At 56.2% G+C, this 17,762-nt stretch overlaps 1 protein-coding gene across 1 annotated transcript; it reads right to left on the reverse strand.

Moving 5' to 3' along the window:
* Positions 1-878: 878 nt before the first annotated feature.
* Positions 879-17,047, reverse strand: PRRX2 (paired related homeobox 2). The gene is made up of 4 exons (XM_065737514.1): positions 16,337-17,047; positions 3,430-3,614; positions 3,134-3,312; positions 879-2,688 (listed from the first exon to the last, which is right to left on the reverse strand). The coding sequence occupies exons 1-4, from the start codon at positions 16,578-16,580 to the stop codon at positions 2,553-2,555; spliced, it is 744 nt and encodes a 247-aa protein (XP_065593586.1). The 5' UTR covers positions 16,581-17,047; the 3' UTR covers positions 879-2,552.
* Between the last annotated feature and the right edge of the window lie 715 nt (positions 17,048-17,762).

Below are 17,762 nucleotides of genomic sequence, written 5' to 3' on the forward strand. Positions count from 1 at the left end.
CACTTGGCACTGCCCTGCACTCCTGGAGCTGGTGATGCTCAGCCCTCACTGAGTCCGTGCAGTGAGAGCAGCGTGCAGCTGCAATGGCACCACGAGAGACCACCTCCTTATGTCCCAAATTCCCCAAGCAGATCCGGATCTCCTCTCTGTATTTCTTGTCCGGATCTCAAGGCTGTGCCACATGTTGGTCTCTGCTGTGACTGCAGCCGAGTGCTCATCCCAGCAGGACTTCCGCAGCGGATGCTTGCCCATGATGTCTGTGGAACACTAATGAGTGCTCGAGGGCTTTCACCCACATTTGCACTGCAGGATGGGACCTACCAGCTTAGCAGTGAGGAGCTCTGCTTCTGGCCCCATCCCATCTCCGTCCATGGCTGCAGTGCTGGGGCAGATGTTGCTCTGACGGCACAGATGCCCACTGCTGTTTGGGGGAGATCTCCTCGCTGTGGGTGGGGTCAGCACTTCCAGCCCCTCCTCCAGCAGTAGGACTGGGATGTGGGACCCCACCTCCATGTTACCTCCCCCCCCACCTAACCACCCCCCCCAGTGCTGCGAGCACTGCCCTGCACGTGCAGACACATCTCTACTCAGTAAAATATTTATTCCTCCATTATTTCACAAGAGTTATTTTTACAAAGAAAACAAAACAAAACAAAACAAAAACCCAAACAAACCAACAAAAAAAAACCCTTACAAAATATTTCCAAAAACACAGACATGCAAAAAAATAAAAATTAAAAAAAAAATTAAAAATCCACCGTGGATTTTGTACAGATAGAAAAGGGAGAGAGCTCGGATGATGTGAGCATCGTCCCTCCGACCCGATGTCCGTCGGGTGCGGCTGCGACGCTCCGTGATGAGCTGCCAAGAGCGTGGCGAGGGAGGGGCCCTCGGGGCGAGGAACGAAGGCTTTTTCAAATATATATATACATATAGATATTTAGTGAAGAAATATTTATTCCCTGCTTTTTTTAGGTTTACAGAAACGGCATCTGCAAACTATTAAATGGGTTTATTTTCATTAATGCTCTCGAAGAGGCAGCGACATTTATATCCCTGTGGTTTCGTCTTGTATAACTGAGAATAAAAAGAGCCCTGCGCTTTCCATGGGAATGGGACCCCCCGCCCCAACGCCGTTCCTTGGGGTTGGGGGGTTGCTCTGCAGGGGGCTCCTCTGCCCGCATGGCACTGTGGGATCCCCATCAAGTCTCACTGCGGCACTCCAGGGAGCTCTGCCCTTCCCACCTGGCACACACACGAGCTCACCGAGGCCACCAAGGACCAGGTGTGACTTTCCCTGGTGGGAAAGGGAGAGGAAGCTCCCGGGGGCAGGACGTGGGGGCTCTTGGGTGGGCGTTCAAAGTGGTTTGGGTGCTTTTGGCCTCGGCCTCGCCTACTGATGGGTGTTGATGTCGGTGGCTGCTGTGGCCATCCTTGGGTCCACTGCTACATTCACTTGTTATCAGCCCCACCGTGCTGGCTGGACAAAGCCCCCCTGGAAGAGAAGGGCTGCTTGGCTGCTTGGCTGCTGCTCCTCGCAGTGGGTGAGGGGCTCTACTGGGTTTGTCCATGAACTCAGTTCCCTATTGCCCCAGCACCAGCTCATCCCACATTGCCGTGGTGCCTCTGTTGGAGGTCTCGTGCCCACCTTGCAACTGAGAGCCCACTCTCCGGGCTGCGTGGTGTGGTGGGTAATAGTTTCCTTTATTCAGAAACACAGAAAACACCCCATGGAGCCTCCAGCCCCACACTCTGTGGCCCATCTGCTGAGCGGCCGCTGGGGATGCTGTGCCTCTGGAAGATGAAGTCTGCTTTGCCGTTGGCACGGAGCGCCGGGAGCCGCCTACTCAGCTGAAACCAACAGCTTTTTCCAATTTTCTCTTTCCCTGGGATGGTTCAATGACCTGGGGCTCTGCAGAACTGCTGGCAAACCCGCGGATGTGGGGCGGTGGTGCCTGGATGGGGTGCGGCGATGTGTTCCCCCTCCCCTCCCCCCAGTTTACGGGCACAGGGACCCAGCTGCTGGCTTGCAATGGTCCCATTGAGCCCCACGGCTGGCGATGCACAAGGAGGTGAAGGCCCAGAATAAAAGGGGGCTCAAAAAATTGGCACCGTGCAGCATCGCGATCATCCCAGCGCTGCGCACCGTCCCTATGGGAGGAGAAGACCCAATAACTCTTTGGCTCTCCAGGCAAGATACCCAAATTGGTCAAATCCAAAAGTCCAAGATCCTTCCATGTTTGGAAGCAAATTCTTGTCCGCTTGGTAAGTCTGTTTGTCCTCGAAGAGCGCGTGGGGGGTATGTGTGTGTATATATAGCCTTTATTATAAGGGTGTGCAGAAAAGCAAGTTTCTAACCAAGTTTGCTCCATATGTGGCTATAGCGATGTGCCACTTCGGACTGGGACTTGACTCTACCTTCAAGAGGGAGGAGGAGAGGAGAGGTGCTGGGACGTCGGACGAGCAGTGCGTGGGGTGGGCAGCGGGTTGGTGCCAATCAGTACAGGGTCCCCACGCCGTGTTCCGGATGAGGCCATGGGGATTTTCCGCCGTCAGTTCACAGTCGGCACCTGGTTCTGATGCAGGCTGAACTCTTTGGCTTTGAGGCGCAGGCTGGCGATGCTGTTGGCCATGTTCACCCCTTGGGTGGGCGTTGCGGTCCCGCTGGAGCTGTAGGACGGCACAGTGCTGCAGGGGAAGTGGAGCAGGGTGAGGCACAGCCCATGGGGAGCCCCCACATCTCGCTGGCTTCCCAGGCTGCGTTGCTGGCATCTCCCACAAGAGCCATCAATGCTCTGCAGCATTTTTATGTGGCTGGATGCATGCGGGAACCCATCAAAGTATGTGCCAGGAAGACATGCCTTCTGCTTTTGGAGAGCTGGGAACTGAAGGGACCCTCTCCCCCTCCTGCACTGAGATGTGGGAAGGGTTAGCACGGGCTAGGAGGGCTCCTCGTGAGGACCAGGCCTCCTCCCATCCACAAAACACTTGGCAGGGGCTGACAGGAGTTCCCAAGGCAGCCCCCCAGTGTTATCCCACCTCTCACTCGTTTAGCCCTGCAAAGTTCCTCATGTCCCTATCAGCAGCACAGGGCTCCCGTGGAGCTGGGGACGGGCCCAGGTCCTGCACCCACCTGTACGGGGAGGAGCTGCTCCACGAGAGGTACTCAGGGCTGAGCGCGGTGGGCCGCGGTGCCATGGGCTGCTCGATGGCGGCCTCCTGGCTGTAGGACTTGAGCAGCGACGCCGATCTGTTGGCCAACATCGCCCTTTCATTACGGCGAAACTTGGCCCTCCGGTTCTGAAACCAAACCTGAGTGGGGAAGAGGAGGTATTAACAGAGAGGTTGAGTGAGGATGTCCTCCAGTGTCCCTGCCACCACCCAGACCCTGGTGCAGTGTGGGGATGGAGGTGGAGGGGTCTGTCCCACCTGGACTCTCGCCTCGCTGAGGTTCACCCTCCTGGCCAGCTCCTCCCGCACGAAGGCGTCGGGGTAGTGCGTCCGCTCAAAGACCCTCTCCAGAGCCTGCAGTTGGCTGCTGTTGAACGTGGTGCGGTTCCTCCTCTGCTTCTTCTTCCTCTTGGCCACCCCACGGCTCGGGCTCAGACTCTCACCTGGGGGAAATCACAGCAAAAGCCCCATGAGATTCTGCAGAACTCACCTTCCTAAAGCTTCAGTCTTCATAGACAGCAACAAATGCAACCCTAAAACACCCCGAAGATCTCCCAACTCCACCAACCTGCGGAGCTCCAGCACCATGGTGCCACCAAACCTCATCCACGCACCAGGAGCAAACACAACCACAGCTCTCAGAGCTCTGCTTCCTCCGTGCTTATTTCTGCCTTTGCTTCTCATGGAAGCCTCAAGTGGAGGGCCTAGCTTGGTTTCACCATACCAACCTTGGGCTTTCTGCCAGGCTGAGATTAACCTAATTTTTGTCGCTAAGATCATCAAATTTTGTCAAATCTATGGGGAGAAAAATCAAATGATACCCAATCCCTGCCTTCATGGGAAAGACATCTTGCTGTTGGTATTCCTCATGGCGGAACTGGGTAATTATTTCTTTCCATTAATAAAGCATCTGGATCCAATCTGTACCTACTGGTGGGAAAGTATTTTGGAATTATTTGAGATGTTAATAGTTTTATGGCATTGCTCTGATTCATAGCAGGGTTATATTGGGGTTTTCTGTTCTGTATCAGTGCAGAGGCCACGATGGCAGGAATTACTGCTCCCTGAGTGTGCTGAAGAAATAAATACTTGCTAATAAACTATCTTGGTACTTATTTAATAGATGTGCAGCATTCGGGGATGAGTCTTGAGCAAGGAACAAAATCTGTTGGAAGGGATATGAGCTCTCCTGCTTCGAGGCACCACGGAGCAGGAAGAAAGTAGGGGTTTCAAGATGATCTGAGCCTACAATTCTGAATAACCACAAATCCTCTGCCAACAGGTTCTCAAGAGACACTCTTGTGCTGGGAACGGCCCATGAGGCCACAAACGGGACACGTTCTTCTTGGTAGGGTGAGGGCACCAGGGCTGGTGCCTGAGATACGTGTGGGTTCGGGGCCTCTTTCCCAGCCAGGAGAATGCAGGCTGCTCTTTGCCGCAGTCCGTGTAGAGGCTCACAAATAAAATTCCCCAGATTCCCTGCAGCCCTCGTTTCTGCTGCTCCAAATGTTCTGCCAGTCTCCGCTTTCCAGTTGCCCCTTTTAGTTAAACTCCTTTTTTGGTCCTGTTTTTCCTCAGCAAGCTAACGAGCTGCTGGATTAAAATACATGAAGTCCGGCCGTGGTCGACCCAGAGATTTCCAGGGGCTGGGACTGAGCTGAGAGCTTTCAGATGAGCAGGAGTTATGGGATGGAGTGGTGTGAGGGACTGGGGCATGGGTCTAAACCTGGGGTCAGAAGCCAACGACCCTCAACAGAATCCTATGAAATGTATAAATAAACTGTATTAACCCTATTTGATTTTCATGCCGGTATACATTCTGGCTGTTGGATCTGAAGCTTGGATTAGATAGTGGGAAAAAATTGTGACTAGAAAGAGTGGGGAAGCACTGGCACAGCTGCCCCCGGGGTGGGGGGGTCACTGTCCCTGGAGGTGTTCCAGTAAAGATGTGGCACTGAGGGACGGATGTGTCAGTGGGCACTGTGGGATGGGTTGGGGTTGGATTTGGGGATCTGAGAGGGCTTTTCCAACCTGAATGATTCTAAGTTTTTATGACTTTTCCATAAGTGATGGCTTCTCTTGCTCGCCCTAAACTAGCCAAATGAAACCAGGGTTTTTTAAATCTCTCCTTAAATGCCCATGTCCTCTGTTGTGCTCGGGGATGAGGTTCAGTGATGAATGTGCATCTTATCCCCATTAACCCCACCATGAAGCCCTTCCCAACCACAGGACCACAGGACCAGATAAATGCTGCCCTCACTGGTGGTGGTCATCGCTTCTATAAGGGATGCCTTCATCAACCAGAGCAGCTTTACACAGATGAGCATCACAAACCGCCCTGCAGTACTTGCCAAGGGAGTGAGATTCACTGCAAACAGATTCACCATAACCTTCATGGGGGAATAACGTGATGGGTTTCCAAGAATGAGAGCTGTAATGGCCCAGAGACAATAACAGCTCAACGCTGTGCCGCTTTTGCCCCAAAAGCATTTCTTGGGACAACTGGGGGAGATGTTGGTGAAAGCCAATCCCCTGCATTGTCAGCTATAATCTGAGAGTTTTGATGGCAGTGCGGTGGGGGCATTGGCCTGATTGTCCAAGCGGAGGTCAGAGGGGATGTCTAAGCAACCCCTGCTTTCCCATCGGTGTATTTACTTTCCACTGATTACAATTTCCGCCAAAGGGGAAAAAAAAATAATGCAGGGGAAGGGGGGAAGCGGAGGGATAACATTACTGAATAATGAAGGACAGCACTGGGGACAGGAGGACGAGGGGGGCTCAGCAGACCCATGGCTCATGGGGGGACGTGTCCCATGGTTCCCCCAAGGCAACCACGGCCACACCATGGAGAGCAGCCCTGCAGAGGGGAGTGGGGAGCGTGTGGTCATGCATCATTTACAAAACCAATGGCCCCAGCGCTGCTGGGTCAGGGTGTGTTGATTTAGCTGAGCACGGAGCAAGCTCACTGTTCCAGCTCTTGCCCCTTTTCCCTGTGTTTTCCATAGGAACGAGGTGTTGGGAGCCCCAGACTGGCTGCGGCAAGGGCCGTAAGTGGGTGATGTGCACTGCAGCACAGTGACTCGTGCTGGATTTCCTCCCCAGCTCTGCTTTGACTTCCACTCTCCATCAGCAAGCACCCAGTGCCGCCGCACTGTCCCCACCTCAGTGGGATGCTCACATCTCCCATTTCCCATCACTGACCCCGACAGCCCCGCGCCGCCCGCAGCTTTTCTCCCGTTGCATTATTTTACACGTTCCATTTGTTTGCCAAAGACCTTAAAGCCTGAAATTCCATCCCCCCCCACCCCGATGATCCAATCTGCTGTACCATTTACTTTCCTGCTCCTCCTGGAATGGCATTTTTGTGTTGGCTTCTTTTTTTTTCTCCCTTCTTTCTTCTTCTCGGGTATAATTTAAGGGTTGAAATAGCCTGGAGGGAATTAGCTGTAAATTCTTCCTAAGACAAATAAATTCAGCCCTCTAAGTTTCTACGTTTTTCAAACTGTTGAGAGACATTTTGGGTTTGTTTTACTTGAAATAATGATCATGGCATATCTGACCCTCAGGCTGCAGCCGGCTCTAACCAAATAAATAGCTTTTATTAATTAAGGTTTATCCTTAACAAATAAAACCCCAATTTGATCTCGGCTGGCTGAATTAGCAAAAATAAACAACTGGTTCTCCGGGCACTTGATGTGGATTTAACAAATTAACGCTGGGCCTTCATCAGGGAAGCCGCAGGGTGGTGGAGGACTTTTACAGCCAAGAAATCCTTTGGAAAAACAATGTCTTTCGTTTCTCCCATGGTCTCTCTCGGTAAACATGTGGACTCCCTTCATCCCTTTATATACTCCAGGGAAGCGAGGCGTGCTCCAGCGATGACGTCCAGTGAGCTCCATGTGCTCCATTAACCGATTCCTTGCGGCCGTCGGGAGGAAGCACTGCCCTGGGGGTGGTGATGGGGTTGAGCAGAGCACTCTGCCCTGGGAATTTCCATCCCCCAGGAGTTCGCCGTGCTCCGTAATCCCTTTTTCCCACACCTCACAGCCTGAAGGTGTGGGTACCTTGTGTTGGTTTTGCGCTTGGCCATGAGCAAAGGATGGGGACACTGCAGGGATGGGTCTGTCCACAATACTAGGGCACAGAGATGACCATAGGAGCAAAGATGTGAACCACCCACCCCACTGCGGGTGCTGATATCCTCAAATCACCTCCAGAAGCCCAAGGAAGGAGAGAGAAGCATCCTTTACTCAGGACAATGCTGCGTCATCCAAACCTACCTCAGGACCACCCCAAGGGCACGGGGACAGGGATCTGGGGCTGCCATCCTCCCTGGGGCTCTCCTGCTGCCCTGCCCCATCCCATGGCTGCTTCCCGCCCCTCCAGCCCAGCCCCAGCCCCCTATATCCCAGAAATCCCGAGGCTCAATGGGAGCAGGAGAGACTGGGGGGGGTCCAAATGTGCTGAGTCCGAAGGAAACTTTCTCGGATCAAGTGGCGGACGTTAAAAATTTAAGAGAGGGGTAAGTCTCAGCTACCGGAGAAACATTGCAGCAAAATGTTTCCGAGGATGTTTCACCTCATTAATTGTGAAAAAACTGAAACGCTGACACGTTTTTACAGGCTGCCAGTTTAGCTAGGGGAAAAGTGTCTCTGTTATAAAGGAGCAGCAAAAGCCCGTACCAAAAAAGAGGCCAAGGCCGTCCCGGGAGGGTCTTAGCTCCACTCACTGACAGGCAGCAGCTGGCTGCTTTATGGTCATGGGGCTGCTGCTGCACCAGCCAGCAACTACCCAGCACTGCAGGAGGATGGGTTTGGGCAGCATCCTGCACGGAGCTGCTCTGTGCACACCCCCTGGAGCTGGGGTTGGTGTGGGCATGGGGCAGCCACTGTGGCCCAAATGCTCAAGTGAATTGGGAGGTTTTGTTCCGCATCCCTGCAGGGCTGTGCTTGGAGCCCACTGCTGGCTGCTGAGCGGCTGCTTTTTGGCACTGCCCATCTTCAGTGCAGGGACCGTGTGGGTCACAGGGGTTTGGGAACTACAATGGAGCTTGCTTGGTTTCCCCAGAGCTAAGGGCCTGATCCTGCCTTTCCCTTCACCGGAACAAGCCCACCATGGGGAGAAAACCCCATCCCACATGGCTGCAGAGTGGCACTGACCCAGGGTACCCACAGTGCACATCCCTTGGGCTCAGTGCTGCATGTGCCTCGTACCCTTCCAGAGCCATCAGCTGCAGCACCACATGAGGCTTTGGGGGCTGACAAGAGCACCATGAGCACACAGAGGCACCCACCCAGGCTGCAGCCTCACTGCTTCCCAGTGCCATTGGTGCTGTGCATTGAAATAGCTGAGTGCAGAGCCTGGCAGCCCTGTGATAGCTAACAGATGTGTGAGTGGTGCACGAGGAAATGCTCTGCTCAGGCCCCATGGGTGGAGGAAGCAGGGCAGCAGGAATGGAGAGGGCTGGGACAATGCCGGAGCTACAGTGGGATGGGATTTGGGGATGGATGGTGCTGGGATGGGTGATGCTGGGATGGGTGATGCTGGGACAGACCCCACCATCCTGCTACAGCAAAGCTCTGTTTCAAAGGTCAGTTCTGACTGCAAAGTGCTCTTCCCTTGGAGTGCCCATCCAGGTACAGGGAGAGCAGCACAGCATTTAGGACATATAACCAGTGAGGCAGGGCTGCATAGCAGGAGTGGCTGGCTCCTGGCCAGAGACTCCTGGCATGGAAATCCCAGCCTTCCTCCCCCTCGGCAAAAAAACTAAAATAAAATTGACCAAAAAAAAAGAAAGAAAAGAAAAGGTGATTTCTTGAAATTTAATAAGCAAAGGCCCAAAGTGAGGCCGCCCTGATGGCATCTGGCACTGAAACCCAACACCAGCCCTCCAGGTTAGCACGCAGCCCTAATTGCATCAGGGTCACTGCCAAGACTGAGGGAAGAGAGCATATGGGGACCAGGGGACAGCCCCACGGGACTCCCCTTGTGCAGTGTGGGGCACCAGGACCAGACACTGGCACCCACTCCCCCCAGTTTTTCCTTTCTGCAGCCTTCCTTTCTGGGCATTTTCCAGGCAGATGTGCCACCAAGCCCCATTCCAACATCAAGTACCAACCCCAAACCCATCCTGCAGCCCTTGACAACAGCTGGGGCATCTCAGGATGGGGTCCCCAACATGTTAGGGAGGTGTGACGGTGGCTGTGAGCCCCTGTCCCCACGCCCCACTCTGAGGAGAGCCCCACGGGCACACACACTCATCCCACAAACCCTCTCCAGCAAGCAGCATCGCCGTCCTTTGGTCTGGTTTTCATTTGAGGTCGGTGGCCCCTCGCCAAATTTATTGTAAAACATTCATTTTAATAAGTGGCTCGTATCTTTTCTCTTTTTTCTCTCTCTTTTTTTTTTCTGCTTTCTCCCAGACCAAACCCATTTAACTGTTTGCAGGTTAACACGCAGCCCTGCTGGATGCAGGTGGGATGCTGCTGGGGGGCTGAGGGGAGTGGGCTGCTCTGGGGTCCTGCTCACAGGAGCTGAGACTCCTCTGTTCATCACACCACTGCCATCCCTTCTGGCTCCTTTTTGCCACATTCAGACCCCCAAAACCCAGCCTGGCGTGCAGTGAGATCATGCTGGCATTGGTGCTGGGCACAGCTCAGCCACCTCTGGGTGCTCACTCATAAATCCCATAAAACACATTGTGTGTGTGTCCCCCACCCAGCCCCTCTGGCTTTCACAGATCTGCATGATCTGTCCCAGTACAGATCTGACTGCACGATGTTGTAATACAGAACAGCCATGGGAAAGGGTGACACACAACCTGCTGGGCGCCCTGCAGGGGCTGCAGCAAAGAGGGGACAGACTGACATTTGTTTCAGGTTCTATGAACCTCTAATGCTAATGGAAATGCTTCAGTCTCTTTTAATCTAAACAAAAACAGGGTTGGATTTTTTTTTTTTTTGGGGGGGGAGCTTTTTTATTTTTCATTTAAAAGTCTTTACCACCCCCAAATTACAGCCACGTGGCTGCCAAACTGAAATCAGTGGGGAATGGGTCTCCCACGGCCGTGGCCGTGCAGCTGCACTGCTCCATGTGCACTGGGCTGCAGCAGGACCCCCCCCCCCCCCCATTCATTCCCTGCACAGAAGATCTGCACTGCCACATCGCTGCCCTTGCCTCAGTGCCCAGCACAGCTCGGGATGCCCTGCCATGCCCTGTGTCCCCTGGGGTGCGACGCAGTCCTCCTGCACGGCTCAGGGTGCAGTGCAACACCCCCAGCCATGCTCTGCACAGCTCATGCTTCAATACAACTTCCTTCCCCCTCCTGTCCTAATAATGCAATGCCCTGCACAGCTTGTGTGCAATGCAAGCCCCCCCCCCCCCAATTCTTTACACACCTTGAGGTGCAACACAACCCTTCCATGAATGCTCTGCACCGCTCGAAGTGCAATGCAACTCATCCCCTCCCCCCCACCCCCTGCACTGCAATGCCCTGCACATCTTGTGAGCAACGCACCCCCCCCCATCAGTGCTTTGCACAGCTCCAGGTGCAATGCAGCACCCCCTGAACACTGCAACATCCCATACAGCTCTGAGCACACTGCAAACCCCCCCCACCCCCCATCCATAGCAATGCAACCCTCCCTCCACCATCAACTCACAACACTTTCGGGTGCAATTCAACCCCCCCCCCCCCACACCACCACGCTCCCTCGGCAATGCCCTCTCTCCACCTCTGCGCATCCTCCCCCCATCCCCGCAGCTGTGCCCCCCCTCCTGCCATGTGCTCCCCCTCTCCCCTGCCATGTGCACGCCAGTTTCCTCGCGTGTGAAGGCGGCAGCCTCTCAGCTGCAGCGGCTGGAAAGGACGGCGCCTGAGCACATCTGGTTCAATGCGAGCGCCTGGCGCCTGGCTTAGCCACAGTCTCCATTCGGAGACGCACAGACTTTAATAGACTCATACAATTCTTCCTGATCTATCACTGCAGCCGCAGCTGAAAAGCTGCTTTATTATACCCGCTCCAAAGGGGGAAGAGGAGGGAAGGGGAGGGGGACGGCGGCTGCCGCTGCCGCTTTCTGAAGCCCCCACGGAACGAGGGGCACCTCGTTAGGCCTCCGGCTTCAATTAGCACCCGCCCGGGGCTGTGTGTCACCCAGCGAAGGGCTGCAGGGTGGGGGCTGCTCTCCATCATCCTCCTGTCCCCAGGGGTGTCCCCAAGCCTGGAAGAAGGTAATGCACCTCAAAATTGTCCCCTTTACCCCCAACCGCACCCCCCCTTCCCAAACCCACCATCCTCTTTGCTCTTCCTGCTCAGGAGGGTTTGATCCCCACCCCCAGGTGTCCCCCCACAGTGCTCCCCAGTGGTCTTTGCTCTGCGTGGTCCCTCGGGTCAGCGAGGGGTGCTGAGAAGGGAAGGTCTCTGCGTGGGGTAATGATGGGAACGCATTAAGGGTGGGGGCTGTACAAAAATATCTCCAAAATGTGGGGGTGTTCCTCTTGTGTGGGGATTGGAAACTGCCTTGGAAGCCCCACTCAATCCTCTCCTATAGGGTTTCCCATTCCCAGACATTGCTGACACCATGCAGGGGACCCCTGCCCACCACTGCCCCATATCAAGCAGATGCACAACAAACCCACATCCATTCCCATCTCCGTTCCCTGACCCCTCCTGTCTCACTTTAAAGGATGCTCTGAGCTCCCCCACGGCACAGTGATGCTATCCCAGCCCCGCTCCTCCCCCCTCCCCCCCCCCCAGGATAAACCCTTCCAGCTGCAGTTGAGGACGTGGTACCAATCGGGGGACTTCACCACAGTAAAGCCCCCGGCCCCATCCTGCCCCCAGCCCCATCCCTTCAGCTGCAGCACATCCCAGCCCCACTGTGTGTGTGTGTGTGTGTGTGTGTGTTGGGGGGGGGGGGGGAGAGAGAGAACTGCCCACTGCCGGAGGGAAGCAGCGCTGGGAAAGGGGGTGACAGCTCCGCTCCCTGGGAGGGAGGAAGGGTTCCTAACGAGGCAGCCTCAAAGCCCTAAATCATTTCATCAGCCTCCCAGCTACAGACACACGCCCAGGCTCTCTTAAAATGCTGATTCGTTGAAATTCGCCCATCTTGGCCGCGCGGAGTCGAAATTTCATATTTTTCCCGTGAATCAGCCTCGATCCCTGAAATAACAGCCCAAAAGGAGAGGGGAAATAGTCTCGCCCTGAGCTGTTCTTGATCGCAGCAGACACAACAGCCAGGGGGCAGAGAGGTGTCCTCGTGCCCATGGGGACTGTGGGGGCTCCCAATAGAGTGGGGCAAACCTCCACGACCCTACTGCACCCCCGGGCCCTACACAGCAGCACGAGAGGTTTTCAACCGCGTTCCTTTGAGCATCACTGCTCCAGGAGGAGGAAAATCAGTGCACTGAGAACTGAGGGGGGAGGAAGATAAAGGGACTTTCCTGGCCCAGCCAGGCACTCGGTTTAGGATTTTTCTCCCTCCCATCACACACTGCAGGGGGTTTCCTGCAGCCTCTATGGAGGTGTTCAGTCCATTTGTGGGCAAATTAACCCAAATTAGAGCCCAGGTGCTGCTGGTCTGCAAAAGCCTAAATGCAGCCCAGGGCATGGAGCATCCCCTGCCACGCAGGGAGGAATGTGACATTGAGCCCGTGGCATCCTTTGGGGTCAGAAAAGGATGTGGGAAGGTTGGTGCTGGGGTGTTCCCATGCCAGAAGCCTCGTTCAGACATGGGATCCCTCTCTGCCCGCACCTGGCAGAGGTTTGTGCTGTTTCTGCATTCTTTTTTAGGCTCTGACCTAAATCAACCCAGCCTCTCGCCCTGTCTGTCCTAGAGGAAGAGCATCACTCCTGCCTGCTCTGTGGCTTTTGGATGGACACCAGCCCCACCCCACCCATAGGGCAGCAGGACCTCTGGCAGCAGAGTGGCGTGACAATGGTGGGGGGGTCCCCATTTGGGGAGGGGAAGCCTCACTGTAGGGTTTGTGTCTCAGGCTGGGGGATCACAGGGTTAAGGTGGGTCCTTCCCCAGAGCCCTTCAGGTTTTGACAGGGATGTGCTCGGATTCCCAGAGCGGCTGGAACTCATCAGTCACTGCACGGGGACATGTCAGGCTCCCAGCCCCTCACATGTCACCAACCCCACACTAAGTGCAAACAAATGGGGTGGGAGCTCCCCGACAGCACAGCCTGCCTGGATTAATTGCAGGATGTTCATCAATGATCAATTAATCAATTGATAGGCATGATGGACACTGTACTGCTGGGTGAGTGCTGTGCTTGGGCACTGAGGACAGGCAGCATCCCCCTGCATGGAGGTGAGCTGCTTGTCCCAGGGACTGCATCCCTCCCTGCATGGTGTGGGCAATGTCCCCAAGCAGGCAATGGGGACTACGATGATGACACTCCTTCTGTGGCCATCACAGCCATGCAAGGCTCGCTCCTGTCCCAGATCCATGTGCCACCCCGCATGGCCATACAAGGACTGAGCAGCTCTCATCCCCTCAGCCCTCCCTCAGTGCCACCCTGCCTGGCTCTGCCACATGGGGACAGTCCCCTGAGGGATGCTGCAACAGCTGATGCTGTTTTGGGGAGAGACACAGGGCTGAGGGTGACGTAAATCCCACAGCCCAGCTTAGCTGCCTGACAGCCTCTTCTTTGCTTTCATGGGGTGCTGGCAGCCCCATCCCTTACCGGGCATCAGCATCTTCTGGTGGGCACAGCTGAGGTGTCCCCACACTGGGACTCCACAAGCAGCATTTGGGAAGGCAGGAAAAGCCCAGCAGAAAAGTGCTCCTATGGGGTGCTGGGTGCAACCACCCTGCCCTGACCCCAGCAACAACCCTTTGTCATGTTTCACTTTTACCATGTCCTTGCTTCACTTCTCCCTTCTCACCTGTCCTCATTCACAACATTAGAACCAATTCACCATAACATCATCCCCTTGGGTGCAGCATCTCCTCTCACCTCACAGTGGCACCAAGGGGGATTTCTCCCCTCTTCACCCAGGTGAGGGGATGGGGAAAGAGCCACTCTGCCCAGGGCTGTCCCCTCACCCTGTCCCATCACCCGCTCCCATCCCTTTTGGGAGCAGCTAAAACCACCCAGCCCCAAAGCACCCATCGGAGCCAGCGCCCGGCTCCACTCCCACCCCCAGGCAGCACCAAAAGCAAGTTCATTGTTTGAAAAGCCATCAGTCAAGGCCCGCTGGCTAAAATTACCCTCCTGCTTTATCATCTTGAGAACATTAAGGGCTGTTGTTAACAGATGTTTCGCGTTACACATTATTTGTTAGTCTAATGAAAGGAGGTGAACAAGCTTTCAAGACCTCAGAAATTGAGTGGAAGGGTTTGATGGGAGGCTGCACCACTCTGGGGGATGATGAGGATGAGGATGAGGATGGGGATGGGGATGGGCCCTCTCTGCCCTTTTGGTGCTCCCTCTGCCACTGAGCAGTGCAGTCTCAGCCTGTGTCTGGGAGAGGAAAAAGATGTGATGGTGGAGAGGAAGATGAGGGAAAATGTCTTCACTCAAGGATGCCCATAACAGGGAATGTTACACTCCTCCATTGCCATCACGCTGATGCTGAGAGCACTGCAGATGCATGGCAAATCTGCTGCTTGCAAAGGCTGCATGCTATTTAGGGTTTCCTCATCTTGGTTTAGGAAGCTGCATCTCAGAAGCAGGGCAGTGGGTCCCACAACCTGAGGTTTGCACCAACACGGGTTTTCTTGTTCCATTTCCTTGTTCATCCTCCTGTGGGCTGCTTGCAGCTCCCATCGCTCAGGTATCTCCATTTGGGATCATGAGAAATGCTTCCACTCCTGAGTGTGTTTGTGGTGCATCCCAGATGCTGACAGTGCCTTCATCCCCATAACTTCACAGATGCAGGTGGCAGTGGGAAATATCCCCCTAGTCCAGTGATGCCAAACCCCACCAGGGCTCTGCCCCATGAGGAATGGGCTTTTAGGGTAAAAAAATGGCCTTGCAAGGAGCTGCCATATTTCTGAAAGCTGCATGTGTGCTGCACGCAGCTCCCCCCCAGTGCACAGTCCCATCTGCAGCCCCATGGTCCCAAAGGTGATGTGGGAAGTGCAAACAAAACCCAAAGGAGGAAGAGAGGGGATGGGAAACAACACTGAAAATCTCATCTGCCAGCTCCGAAATCAGCACCCGGCCCTTGGTATCCTGAGCAGAGGGCAGGGTGAGGGGGTCCCGTGGATTGGGAATAAGGTGTGGTTGGGAGGATGCTTCTTACCCAAATTGCAACATGGGAGCTGCTGGAGGGGACACAAGGACCCCTCTGCTCCCCCACGGAGCCCCTCACCACAGCTCCAGGGCGGCAGCATCACTATACACCGGGTCAGGACCATGGCACGGCCAGCAGTGCCCCGGGGATGGGGCCCAAATCCCAGCCCGGGTCAGGTTTGGGGGTACCCAGCCCAGGCTGTGGGCAGGCAGTGTGTCTGCACCTCCACCCCCTCCTCTTTCCCACCACCCTACATCACAACGGGGTTCTGGGAGCCTCCAGGTGCCCCCTGAGCGGGATTTTGTCCCAGGGTAGGGGCCAACCTCGCTCCGGAGCCGGGATGCAGCCGGAGGAGCGGGTTTATCTCTTCCTAAACGCGACGGGACCGAAAGCCGCGAAGCCCCGAGCAGCCGGGCACTCCCCGTTCCCAACCCCGGCTCCTACCCGCCCCGAGGGCAGCGCCCGGACAAAGGCAGCTCCGTGCCGGTGCCAGCCGCGGGGACACGCAGCTTTCCTTTCCCTCCGCTCCCGGAGCCCGAGAACCGGGGCGGGGAGGGCCAAGCAGCCCCGGGATGTACCGGGAGCTCGGCACCGTCCTGTCCCGGTGGCAGCGGGGAGGCGGCCGCTGCGGTACCCGCGTCTCTCGGTCCCCACGGCGCGGTGTCCCTATGCCCCGTCCGTCGGTGTTCCGGCGGCTCCGACCCCACAAATATCCCAGATCCAGCCCCGCAGCCCAGCGGGACGGTGCTCCCCAGCAGCCCCCACCCCACCTCGGGGGGACCCCGCACCCCTTTGTCCCCCGCTCTCCACCCGGACCGGAGAAGGAGGAGGGGAGGGGGGGTGTTGGAAAGCGGGGTTACCCCACGCCCCGAGACTGCTGGTAGAGGGGGGGCCCATCCCGGGACGTCGGTACTCACCGTCCTGGGGTGCCGCCTCGCTGCCGCTGCTGCCTCCCGACGGCTCCGGCATGGCCTTACCGCCGGCGGAGGGTGGGGGGCCGGCGGGGGGGGCCCCGTTCATCCCGGCCGCCACCTCCTCCAGGTCGAGGAGATGGCTCACGCTGAAGTTTTTCCGGCTCTGAGGGTTTTCGGGCGGCTCCGGACCGCGCACGGTGCTGGGGGCGAACGGTTTGTCCATGGCGAAGGCTGGCGGCGAGTCCATGGCTCCCACCCCCACCGGCCCGCAGCCCACCCCGAGGTGCCGGGCCGCTCCCCGGCCCCTTCCCCTTCTCCAAACCCCACCAGATAATAATTAAAATAATAATAATAATTAAAAAATATATAAAAAAAAATAAAAATCCCGGCTGCCCTGCGAGTCCGGCTCCCTCCCCAGCCCCTGTTCCGCCTTGTGCTGACGTCTGGGGAAAAAACCACGCTCCCAGCCCAAACTTTCTTCCCCTGCTCTTTGCTCTGGAGCTGTTCAAACAAACGCCCCTACACCGAGCGGGGCGGCCCCTCGCCCCCCGGTACAACGACCCCCGGGGTGGGGGGGAATCACCCCCTGCGCATCCCCCCCCTCCAGCCCTGCTTTAAGTGCTTCTCTCAACAAGTGTAAGTGGCTGCGCTCCGTGGGGAGGGCTACGCTTCCCCGACCCCAAATGGGGCTGCGAACGGGTCACCCCAAATGGTGACCCTCCGGGCCCACCCCTCCACCTACATCCCACCCTCCGGGCCCCCATCAACCCCGGAGCGAGGTCAGCTCCGCTGGGAGCAGCCTGGCTCTCTCCCCTTAATGAGATAATTACGTCCTGCACCGCAGTTACGAACTCATAGGCTGCTTCCCTTGGGGTTAGAGAGAGAAACCTCCCTAATGAAAACCAGCCACCGGGCAGGGGAAAAAAAAAAGAAAAAAAAGGAGGTTTTCCTCTTTAAAAATTCAAGAGATAGAGGTGTGTGTGTGCGTGTGTCGATGTGTGTGTACGTAGGGACGGAGGAGGCGGCGTGCCGGCCCCGGGCTGCGGGTCGGGCTGAGCACCGCACCTCGGATCCCCGCATCCCGCACCCCGCGTCCCCCCCCCCCTCTCACCGCCTCTGTCTGCTCCACGCTCAACCTCCGAGCTCACAGAACCCCTTCCCACCCATCCCAGCCCCCAGCGGAGATGTTTTAACTGTTGGCCGAGGGCTTTCCCTTCGAGCAGAGAGGGGTGCGCGTTTCGACGCGATCCGGAGCTGCCGAGTCTGATCTTCCTGAAGGGGCAGCGGCTTTCCCGGAGCTCCGCTCATTGAGGCTGAAGGCAGATTTTGGCAGACTGCGAGTCCTCGTGGGGGGGAGGGGGGGAAGGGGGACTCCCAGGGTGAGCCTCCCCCCTCCTACCCTCCCTCTATTGAGGTTTATCGGCCCTAT

This window comes from Cyrtonyx montezumae, unplaced genomic scaffold (assembly GCF_038088225.1).
Source record: "Cyrtonyx montezumae isolate F1298 unplaced genomic scaffold, pur_monq_1.0 scaffold_20, whole genome shotgun sequence".
NCBI classification, from domain to species: Eukaryota; Metazoa; Chordata; class Aves; order Galliformes; family Odontophoridae; genus Cyrtonyx; species Cyrtonyx montezumae.

What these genes read in the sequence shown, in the direction of transcription:
- PRRX2 (XM_065737514.1), bottom strand. Translation starts at nt 16,580, where the DNA reads ATGGACTCGCCGCCAGCCTTCGCCATGGACAAACCGTTCGCCCCCAGC. An exon ending in CGAGGCGGCACCCCAGGACG is followed by an intron (nt 3,615 to 16,336) that starts GTGAGTACCGAC and finishes GATTTCCCCCAG; the next exon opens with GTGAGAGTCTGAGCCCGAGC. An exon ending in AGCAGCTCCTCCCCGTACAG is followed by an intron (nt 2,689 to 3,133) that starts GTGGGTGCAGGA and finishes CTTCCCCTGCAG; the next exon opens with CACTGTGCCGTCCTACAGCT.